This window comes from Leuciscus leuciscus (assembly GCF_965113295.1).
Source record: "Leuciscus leuciscus genome assembly, chromosome: 17".
In the NCBI taxonomy this organism is placed as follows: Eukaryota; Metazoa; Chordata; class Actinopteri; order Cypriniformes; family Leuciscidae; genus Leuciscus; species Leuciscus leuciscus.
The window spans coordinates 33,816,165-33,828,238 of NC_138741.1; the positions used below are offsets into that span (position 1 = coordinate 33,816,165).

The 12,074-nt window shown below is 37.9% G+C and overlaps 1 protein-coding gene across 3 annotated transcripts in view; it reads left to right on the forward strand.

The window, feature by feature from the left end:
• The window catches only part of paplna (papilin a, proteoglycan-like sulfated glycoprotein), a 51,637-nt gene that overhangs the window by 19,620 nt on the left and 19,943 nt on the right, over nucleotides 1-12,074 (forward strand). For 2 of the 3 annotated variants that reach the window (XM_082143409.1, XM_082143410.1), the window contains exons 11-15: nucleotides 528-654; nucleotides 853-924; nucleotides 8,426-8,630; nucleotides 9,270-9,446; nucleotides 11,557-11,707. In XM_082143409.1, the coding sequence (XP_081999535.1) occupies nucleotides 528-654; nucleotides 853-924; nucleotides 8,426-8,630; nucleotides 9,270-9,446; nucleotides 11,557-11,707 (732 nt within the window). The remainder of the gene's footprint in view (nucleotides 1-527; nucleotides 655-852; nucleotides 925-8,425; nucleotides 8,631-9,269; nucleotides 9,447-11,556; nucleotides 11,708-12,074) is intronic. The other variant, XM_082143411.1, reaches the window with a different exon arrangement.

Sequence of the window (12,074 nt, forward strand, 5' to 3'; positions counted from 1 at the left end):
ATGTTCTTACACTTTCTATTACCAATAAATCGGCACATAAAAAAAAAAAGTATACTCACAATTTATCAGCAATTTCTACACAATAAAATATTTTAGAGATTTACATAACTAGAAAAAAAAATCATTAAAAAAAACGTCCATGTAATTTTACGATTTTATTACTTTCCATGTCTTTTCCAGAAAAACATCACATCTTGAAAAAAGTCACATTTTTAAAAGTCCCTCATATATCCAAGACTGTGAGGATCCTGGTTCATGAACAAAAAAAATGTATTTGGGGAAAGTTTTTTAGCTGTTTTAGCTTATTTTAATGCTTGTTTCCCCCCCTTCTTATTTTAAATAATTTTAAGCCGTCTTGCTGAAGCCCCCTGTTGAGAAGGGTTAGTAATATTATGTCTCACATGAAGTTGTTATGATTGCGTGTTCTTTGCATATTTGTAATGCATTTAATCATGGTTGGTGTATTTGTATTAGAGAGGATTTCAACACTTCTGCAATTTGACATATTTTTCTTCCATATATTTTAGGTTACCAGTCCCGTCTGGTCTTCTGTACCATTGATAATGAAGCCTACTCTGATTACCTGTGTGCCTCCCTCCCTCGACCCCTCAGTAACCGCACATGCAATGAACAGCAGTGCCCGCAAACCCGCAGGTACATCAACACGTCACATTCAGCTCAAAGCCAACTGTAATGTAGATGTGTTTTGTGCTTTAACACACTGTACAGTTTTTATTGACTATCAGAAACTGATTCCTGCCCACAAATGAGTTAAAGTTGTGCGGTTGCTGTCTGACTTGTGGAGAACCATTGGGTCTCACAGCTTTGGCTGTACTGTTCCTGTTCTGTAAGGATGGCGTATGTGTACGAGCCGCGCTTGTGGAGGCCCATGGAACCACCACGAGTCTATGTACAAGTGTTCAGGTAACAGCCTTCAGAGGCTGATATACTGCAGCGCTTGATCTCAAACACACATTTGTGTCCAGTCTATGCAATCTCTCAGGAATCTCAGTGGTTCATGTGCCCGGGTCACAAACTCTGGGCTACATTATGAGATTTTCTAAAGAATTTTAAGTGTGTAACTGTTTTCCCATCCTCTCCTTGTACGTATATCAAAACCCCATCCCCAGTATAACACTGATTTATGTCTTTTAAGACCTCTAAGGCTTTTGCAAATGACAGCTGGAAAGTAAAAAGGATTGCTGGCAGCAGTGTTATTTTAGTATCATTGAGACACTACAATGAAAAAAATAACATCGTTTTTATTCAAGTAAAAATATCAACCTAAATTTCTTAATTGATACCAGAAAAATATTTTTTTAAGGGTTAAATCAAGTAAAACACAGCTCTTTAAAGTATCAATTGCAGGTTACCAGTTTTTACACTGCATTATAGTTTTTTATATATATTTTCAGTTAGTTTTTATTTTTGTATTTTAAGTTTTTGTCATTTTGTAATTTTTATTACTTATTGCTTTTTAAAAATATTTATATCGTTTTTATACATTTTTATTCATTAGTCTTTTAGTACGTCAAGTTAAACTAAATGAAAATGAAAAATGTCTTTTATATTGTATTTTATTTCAATTAACGTTTACTTTATTTCGAGTAACTAAAGTGTTTTTTTTAGGGGATTCTTTTAATAATTTTTTTTTTTTTGATAACTATAATAACCCTGGCTGACACATCTAAGAGATTGTTCACATCATTAATATGTGTTTGAGTTCAGTTTGCACCTGTTTTTAGTGCGATTGTTATTTGTTAGTCTTGTGAGCTTTTGTTCCTTCACATGTGAAGATGAACCAAGGCCTTGGGCAACTGTTCAGCTCAGAGCTTCACGTCTCTTTGATCCTCCCTCGTATGTCAGAGGAGGGTTTTCTCTGCTGCTTTATAAACACTGCGGTAGTTTCACATCAGTTAATATCCCACTGACTCCTGATGTTCACGTGAACTGTGGAGCTCTGATCTGAGCTGCTGTCTGTGTTCTAGGTAGGGTATTGTCTGTTTCAGTGTCGATTTTGTGGGCATTGTAGATCTGTTTTCTATATTTAGATTTTATATACATGATGGCCCTGATTTACTAAGATCAGAGAGTAATAATTAGTGCACTTAGTTGATGATTCATGCAAATAGGTTGGATGAATCCGTTAAAACAAGGCTATGTGTACCAAATACCAGCCACAACCATCACTAAATGCCATATTTTATTTATTTATTTTAAGGCTTACCGTAACATTCAAAAAATTGGGGTCAATATGTTTTTTTATTTATATTTTTTTTATTATTTATATTTAAAATATATATTTTATTAATTTTATTCAGCAAGGATGCATTACATTGATCAAAAGCAACAGACATTTACATTGTCACAAAATATTTCTATTACAAAAAAATTCTGCTCTTTTCTATTCTATTTCTAAGAGTCCTGAAAAATGAATATGCATCACAGTTTCCACAAAAATATAAAGCTACACAACTGTTTTTAACATTGATAAGAAACGTTTCTTGTGCAGCAAATTTAAATGATTTCTGAAAGATCATAAAAAATATTTTAAACAATGTTATTCCTCATCCTTCCCAATGCTATCCTCCAAACAACGTGTAATACAAAGCCTATGAAAACAAATATAGTGAATGTATGCTATGCTGGAGGCCTACATTATAAGCAAAAAAAGGGTTAAAACATTAAATTCTCAATCTAAAAACAACTGATGTCTTACTATTTTAAAGCAGAAATTAAAACGACTAAATTAAAATGATTATAAACAACAACAAAAGCACAAAATGTAGTTTCTGTGAGGTTTGAAGAACACAAACATTCACTCGTCTGAACATATTAATTTTATTACATGAATATTCCAACAATAAATGGAATATTCTGTTATCTGCTCCCATAAATATGATTACTTGTGTTACATTTAGAATTTTGAACCTACACTAATTTCTAACAAAAAATGTTTTAGCAAAATGTGTATTTTAATCAGAATTATTGTGCTCTTATTCTACTGCGCTCTGTTTGACGCGCATGCACCCATCGGTGCTCCTTAACTTAAATATGTGACGTTTAACAAGATGCTTGTTTTCAGAATATGCTAAATGGAAATACTCGCGGGACTTTCTAACATTTACAGATTGGGATATAACAATACAATGTAAATTATGCACTGAGAAAAACACGTCAGAGGCATTAAACAGCACATGCATCTGTCAAAGCACGACAGATTTGTTGTTTCAGCCCTAATTAACATCCACCTGTATCTCGTTTTGTTGCCAATTATCTTATCACCCTTGTGTAGGTCTATTTAAGCCCTTTTGAGTTAGTCTTCTGTTTGTCACCTTTTGGATACCCTCTTCTTGGATTATCTTCTTCATCTGGATTACATAAACCTGCTGCTGCATCTAGACTCTGCCTCATCTGCTCTTTGCCTGCTACAACGTGACAGAATAACTGACCATATGATTCATAAGAACTGGTCAAGAAGGCCTCCGCTTATTGGAATATTCAAGCCATTTCTGTGAGTTAGCAAATCTATCATGATGGACAGATGCTGGTCCCTGACATATCCCAAGCCCTCCTTCCTCCACTGAACCCACCCAGCCTCAGCTCTCCTTCACCGCTGCTGATCCCCCCAACATCAAGTCTCCTTTGTCACTTCTGGTCTCACCCATCCTCAAGTCTCCCTCATCGCTGCTGATCCCCCCAGCATCAAGTCTCCATCCTCGACAGTGGTTCCACCCAACCTCATGTCTCCTCCGTCGATCACTGGTCCCGCCCAACCTCCAACTCTCTACTTCTCTGAGAACGCCATTCAGCTCCTCGGCTCTACCTCCGCTGGCTCCCTTCAGCCCTTCGGCTCCTCCTTCAGTGGCACCGCCCAGCTGCTCGGATCCACCTTGGGCTTCCATGTCTCCAACTCTGGCCTGTCGATCCCCTGGCTTCACCTCGAGCGTCTAAGCCCTGGACTCCACCTCGGCCCTCCATCCCATCGGCTTCACCTTGGCTCCACTGTGGTCCATCATCCCTTTGGGCTTCACTGGGCTCCCTCGTCCCTCTGGCTTTGCCTCAAATCCCCTGCCCTCCGGTTCTGCTATTGTCCTCACTCCCTCCAGGCCTATGGTGTCACCCTGTGTCTTTGTCATCTCTTCACCACCTGGGTCTCCACCCCTTCCCTCAGTCAGTCAGGCTCCTGGCTCCACCCTGGCTTCTCCCTCCATCAGTTCTGCCATGGGTCTTCGTCCTAATAGCTCTGATCTGGGTCACTCCACGGTTCCTCCCTTCATCATCTACTGCCTGGCTTCTCCCTCCATCGGTTCTGCCATGGGTCTTCGTCCTAATAGCTCTGATCTGGATCACTCCACGGTTCCTCCCTTCATCATCCACTCCTTGGCTTCTCCCTCAATTGGCTCCTCGGGTCACTCCCTAGTTCCTCCCTTCATCATGTACACCCTCTGTGCTTCTCATTTCTTATTTATGCATCCTTGTTTCCTTTCCTCGCTTCCTTTCCTCACGTCTCAGCCCCACTCCCTGCAGGATGGGAGGGAAGGCTGCAAGGAAAGAAAATGAGGATGGAGGAATCGAAGGAAAGCTTATTTGTATATTGGAATATTCTTGATCACTCAAGCGTCACTTCAAAGCGTCATCAGCTGTGCTCAAAGGCTCTGCGCTTATGTTGTTAAAGTTTGGTTATTTAGGAAATGAATAAGTAATAAAGAGAAAGCAAGATGCCCCGTTGATATGTGATATATGGTTTATTTAAACTGCAAATGTAAAGCATAAATTTAAATTATTGTGATGATGTAAAGGGCGAGGAGAATTTATGCGTGCGTCAGGTTTCTCGACAAGAAAGACTTCGGCATAGGATACACCTGTGCATCCTCGCTCATCGCTCCTCTGGAAGCTCCTCACTCCTCGTTCCTCGCGGTGCAGTTAGAGAATTGAGATGTCCTGCAAGGTGGCTGGAGGATGGAGGAGCGAGGAAATGAGGAAGCATCAATTTGAGTTTTGAGAAGCACCCCCTGGCTTCTACCTCCATCATCTCCCCCTTGGATCCTCACTCCATTGTCTCCTCCCTGTCCTCCTCCGAAGTCCTCCATGAGGACACGCCTTTCGGGATTAATGGAACGTTCAGCCTGAGTCTCAGTTATGTGTTTACAGACTTAGTGTGTGTGTTCCTGTTTTCCTTTGTCGTAGTTCCTGTTTCCTTTTGTTCCAGTCACTAGTTTCAATTATTGCCAATTATCTTATAACCCTTGTGTATGTAAGCCCTCTTGAGTAAGTCTTTAGTTGTCGGTCATTGTCTATGCCAATGTGCTTTGTTTCGTTGTTATTGGATTTTACTCTCTTCTTCTTGGATTATCTTCTTTGTTTGGATTAAATAAATCTGATGCTGTACCACAATGTGACAATAGGAATAAATTACATTTTAAAATATATTAAAATAGAAAATAAATATTTTTAAATTGTCATAATATTTCACAATATTATTGTTTTTACTGTATTTTGATCAAATAAATGCAGCCTTGGTGAGCATAAGAGACTTCTTTCAAAACATAAAAAAATCTACCCCAAATTTTGAATGGTATTGTGTATATTAAAAATATTTATAAATGTACATATGTTAAATGCACTATTTAAATGTATTATACTATTTATTTACATAACTTTCCTTTACAGTATAGTAGCCTTACATGTCTATTTAAAATGATATTATCAGCTTATTTAGTGAGAGCCCGCGCTCTGCAGTTGATCTGCATATGACACTCTTCAAACTATTTCAGAATGATTGCGAAGTGGGGGGACGATATCAGATGAATTCATAATTCACAAAGAAACTGTGATATTATTTACATGTCCAAGCCATTGCACACCACAGATTTATACTTAAAAGTAAAATGACCAGTTAAAGTTGAGAAGTTAACATTTTTAGGAAAGAAATATGTCCTGTATTTTGTTTTAATATGAAAGCAACGTATTAAATTCAATTAGGATTTTGTGTGCATAAAACAACAGAAAAATGTGTCACATAAATGTAAACGTATTGAATGAATGTCTATGTATTCTCCATTCTGTTGCGAGATAAAAGCTGGCACATAAAAATGATTATGAATGAATAACACAGTCCCTTTAGTAGATCAGCTAAGACTTTTTTTTTTTTTTTAATGCAACTCTAGTAAATCATGGCCTGCATGTATTATATAGATGTTTTGTTGACGAGTCCACTATCTGGGTGTCTTCTGTGTTCTTTTGATTTAGTTTTCCTTGTTTATCTGAATATATGTGCGTGTGAAGCAGAAAGCAGCATTTGGTCTTTAAAAGCACAAAGATCCTTTGACTTGTCATGGCGGAGCCCTCTGGGATTCTCCTGTGATGTTTCTGTACAGAAACCTGAAACTGTTGTGGTCCCTGAGCAGATCGACCTGCCAGAGAACATGTGCTTCTGCTTGTCCCCCGTGACTCATGTCTTCATATTTTTCCTCTCATCTTCAGGTTTCTGGGAGCTCCTGCTTGACTTTGACAGGCAAAGTGTTTCTGTAGAACACTTGCTTTTCCTTCTAATTTCCCAGAATGCACAAATCTTTATATGTTTGTTTAATGTATGTGTAGTGGTGTGAAGGCTTTTATCAAGGTTTTGTCCTTGATCTTAAATATTCTAGGTTAAATGTAATTTTTGTGGCATGCTATCGATTACCACAGTAAATAATTTTGACTTGTCTGTCTTGTTGTAAAAAACTAAAATATGGGTAACAATTTATGTAAATCTCAACATTTACTTGTGCGTTATTCAAAAGTTGTATCTCTTAATATTTAATGGACCTGAGCTGGCATTAACAAAGAACAGCTGTATTTTTATTTACCAAATTTACCAAAGATTAATAAATACTGTTAATTAATTTAAAAAAACAAATGTATTGCCCATCGTAAGTTTCATTACAAGTTACAAGTAACATTAACTAATGAGAACTTATTGTAAAGTGTTACCAAAATATGTACTGAAAAAAACTAAATATAATAACATCTAAATCAAGTGGTTTTGTCACAACTTCCATTGAAGGCGAGTTGAAATGAACCCATGTGCAGTTTATTGAAAATAATACAAACTGAACAAAACAATGGCTTGACTTCATAAGACTTAGCAACAGTAGGATGACACGAAACAAAGCTAGTCAAAAGACAATGGTAACATGAGGGCTATATGTGACCCTGGATGATAAAACCAGTCACAAGTCGCACGGGTATATTTGTGGCGATAGCCAACAATACATTGTATGGGTCAAAATTATCGATTTGTATTTTTTTGCCAAAAATCATTAGGATATTAAGTAAAGATCATGTTCCATGAAGATATTTAGTAAATTTCCTACCGTAAATATATAAAACATTTATTTTTATGAGTGAATGCAGCACAATCGCCAACATAAATGTACAACTTTAAAGGAGATTTTCTCAATGTTTCGATTTTTTTGCACCCTCAGATTCCAGATGTTCAAATAGTTGTATCCCGGCCAAATATTGTCTTAACCTAACAAACCATACATCAATGGAAAGCTTATTTATCAGCTTTCAGATGATGCATAAAGCTCAATTTCCTAAAATGTACCCAGGTGACTGGTTTTGTGGTCCAGGGTCAATATATACACAGAGACTAATGACTTAACAAGACACTGGCAATGAACAATGAACCAATGAGAACGTAAGACGTTATACAAAATAAAAGACATGAAAACATAAACAAAACCTCAAAACAGGCGTGACATGTTTATTCAAGTCAAAAATATGATTTAATATTGCTGAATGCACCTAAATACATAAATTTATACCAACAAAATTAATTTGTATGCGTTAAATCGAGAAAAAATAGGTCTTTAAGGTAATAATTGGGTTATCAATTTTTCCAGGGTGTTTACATCTGTGCACTTCAAACAGAATCCAACAGCCTTGTGAATAAATGTTTCAGATATGGTATTATTAGAGAGTATATTGCTTTTAATATTATAATTAGCATTAAAATCTAATTTGATCAAATCAATGACAAACCATATTACTCAGTTACTTTCGCTCGGTGTCTGTGTTTACCAGAATGGCACATGGGAGGAATGTTAAAGTGCTGTTTACATGGAGCAAACTATCCTGCAATTACTTCTGTAAGACATAATCAAAAGTTCATCTGCTAGAAAAGCATTCCCAGCTCAAAAGGATGGATTATGCTTTGGCTCACTTGCCATTGAAAGCGCATTACTGTAAATTGCATTTACCAACTGAGAGACGAGTCAAAAATATTTGTGTGCTAATAGATCTTAAATTGTATTCAACCCAGAATATTAAAATAGTCCATGCATGTTAATGACCCAAAGCTGAAGTGTCATAGTAAATGCTAACTCACTCTGATTGTGCTTGCTGTTTGGTGATGTGTGTGTCGGTGTGCCAGCTGGACGACTGGCGAGTGGAGCCCGTGTCCGGTGACGTGTGGCGGGGGTCTTCAGGTGAGGAGAGTGGAGTGTATGTCTCACGACTCGGCAGGATCGCGAGTGGTTGAGGATTCTCAGTGTGCTGCTTACGCTCCCAGACCTCTCAGCCAACACAACTGCAACACGCAGAAATGCGCTCAGTACAGCATCTCCGGCTGGAGTCAGGTATGCACGGTCTGACTGAATCTCACAAAACCTGCCTTAGTCTTAGTTCACACCAAAATAAATAAATAAATACAAATGATTGGTTTTTTAAGAAAATGAAGATTATTAAATAAAAAATGGTGTGCTTTACACCACTTTCACAAATGTTTGTAGAAGCGTCTGCATGCCTAGCTGCTTTATTGTATACAACTGTGGCCATGGAAGTGATTGGAACACCTGAATTCAATGATTTGGAGGGGTGTCCCAATACTTTTGGGAATATAGTGTATCTATGGGTTTAACTGTCGGTCAGATGTGAGTTGGGGTTCATAACTATAGTAACAGTAGACTCCTGGTGCTGTGTTTCAGAATCAAACAATCATTGTAAAAAGAACAACTTTTGTTACGTTGTGATCACGAGAAAACAAGAAAGACATTTTTTTATTAACTAACATTAACAAAGATTACTAAATACTGTAACAAATGTAGTACTCATTAATAGTTAATATTAGGTAATATATTAACTAAAATGTGCTTAGTTGTCATTAAAATGAATGTCTCAACGTGAAAACTTCTTAATGGTTCTTAAGCAGGTTTAATTTTCAAAAACATTGCTAGTATGCCATTGCTTCAAATTCAAAGATGTTGATGTTTTTGTAGTGTTCTGTGACATGCGGCTCTGGGAAACAGATGCGAGATGTAGTGTGTGTGGGTTCAGACGGAGCTTCTCTGGAAGACTATGCATGCGGGACTCAACCAAAGCCACCCGGGACACAGGACTGTGAGATGCCCGTCTGCAGGAGCCCCATTGGCTGGCATATAGGAGACTGGGGCCTGGTGAGCAATAACCCACTCCTTAAAGGCACAATATGTAAGATTTTTGGATTCAAATATCTAAAAACCACTAGAACACTGTTATTTATTTTGTTTGACTTGTGTACTTACATTATCCCAGATGTTTCCAATAATGTTTAAATCCAGAGAAATACGCAATTTTAACCAGTACACGGGCCGTGTCATTGCGTCACCTGTCAATGACATTATACCCGCGTTACCTTCGATTTAGACACTTTAAAGGGTAACTAAACCCCTGGTCAGAGCCTGACTCCACCCACTGGCAATATTTGAAAAATGCTGGAAAAGTAGGCAGAGCCCAGTGGAGAGGGGGTGTGCATCTGTGACATATCTCTCTGCAGGCAAGGGCGTGGTTAGCTGGTACCCTCTGACGTCAGAGGGTACCACAACTTCCAATAGGAAAATTCAACTGCAGTAGCCACTGTTCAACCTGAAGAGGGCAGCACTCAGACGTTTTTACACCATATTTTGTAAAATTAAAACACTTTAAACACAAATGTCAAAAAAACTACTTGAATCAATGAACAGCACTAATAAAGCCCCATTCTTACAGATCATTAACTAAAAAAAGTTGGTTTAGGGTTTAGTTACCCTTTAATATATTATATGTTTTATTAGACAAGGGAAGAACTCTTTGGATACATTCATCGACAGAAAACTAATTGTTATACAGCTCAACACAAGGCTGATTTGTTTAAAGATTTGAGCCAAAATTTTGTGATTTTTTCTAAATGTTGATAAAAAACAATTGCGAAATGACGGCGTTTCCATTAACCGATGTTATGCGACTAAAACTTAATTTTTTCCTCTCGCGATAAGTCATTCCAAAAATCATGGCAACGGACGTTGGTAAGTTTATATATATATCACAGCCACGTACCGCACTAGACATTATTATTATTAATGGAAGGAAACGTAGGCGTGTTATCCAAGCATTAATGGTAAGGAAAGACCCTTATACTGTGAGCGGCACATATGAGGTGTTTCTGGGTTTCTCACTCATTTCTGCTTCGAGGTCTTGATTGTGGCATTTCTTTGAGGTTTAGAATCCAGTGTTTCTGTCATTCTTTTGTCTTTTGTGAATTTAATAAAGAACTCTGTCTCGTATTCTGTCCAAACACACCGCACCTTCTAAGTCAGGTGACTGTAAATGCGCAAAAACTGTTTCCATTGCAGTTTTGTGAAATATTCCTTTTTCGAATTGCCTGAAAAACCACCTCATGCGAGCGTAAAAACTTTTTTGCGATAAATGGGAGTTTTTGCGAAATTAACGTGTTTCCATTGGGCGTATTTTCAATTCACAATTTCAATTTGCGCAATTTGAAGGGTAATGGAAACGCGGCTACAGTTAGTCTTATTGTTTGAATCGCTTGTTTTCTTGATTTTCCGCAAGTACCGTGTTTTTACCGTGCCTCGGAGAAAAACACAATTTTGTCAAGTGGCTAACATAAGACATAAGATATTTTTAGTAACAGTAATGCAGCATTATCTCAGTCATACAGTATGTTTTAAAATGAATTGCATGTCATTTAGCAACACAAGTCATCCAGCTTTTATTAATATGATATTGTAATATCGATCTGGCTTTACTGCAGTGTGCAACAAGTGTCTCATAGCAGTCGCTGAGCGAACGCACAGAGCAACGTTATAACATCATTTTCAACATACAAATGTAAATGATAAAACAGCGCTGCGTTACTCCACATACACTTGACTGGAAGAATCTGAAGAGGCGTCTGCGACATAATAAAAGCTCCACTGCTCTCGAGCGGTGTGTCGCGCTCGTCTCGTTCCACTCCCGCCCTGCTCTGTTTCATACTATAGTAACGTTAATAATCTCATCCGTGAATATTATTTCTGCCCGAGTCCCGTCGGATTCTTTTCCACCGGCTGTGAGGTGAAGACAACGACTCCCATTATTCCGCGCTCAATCTCGGCGTCATCAAACTATGCCTTTGTTTTGAATAGGAGGCCTTTAGCAGTGAAAAACTACATATTGTGCCTTTAAGTAAAGACAAACCTTTGGAAATGCATGCACCCTTCCTCTTAATTATATATGGCATAAGCTTATCTGCTCTCTCTCTCTCTCAAGTGCTCTAAGAGCTGTGGCTCGGGGCTGCGGGAACGGCAGGTGATCTGTTCAGACAGACAGAGAAACCTGTACAGGGTAGAGGAGTGCCAGGCCAAACCCAAACCTCCCACCGTTGAAAGCTGCAACACTCAGCCTTGTTACAGGCCTCAGGGTACACAACACCTCTCCATATCACATATGCGCCTCAGCACATTCATTTTAGGCCTTTTATATGCTCCCAAGATCTCCACTCATGGTAACAGACACATATTTACTTAGCTATCTAAATGGGGACATTGCATAGACTTCTATTGTTTTATATGGTAGTTATAAATACTATAACCTAACCCTAACCCAGTTTTACAATTTAAGAAAAGAAAACTTAAAACAAACAAACAAACCTGTTTTTACAAATGAGGAGATCCCCAAAAGGATGTTTTTGACAAGATTTTGTCAGGTTTAACTCACTTCTGGGTACATAAGTAGGTAAATTACTGCTTAACCATCTAACTCATGATGCATGATCATCTCAAAAAATG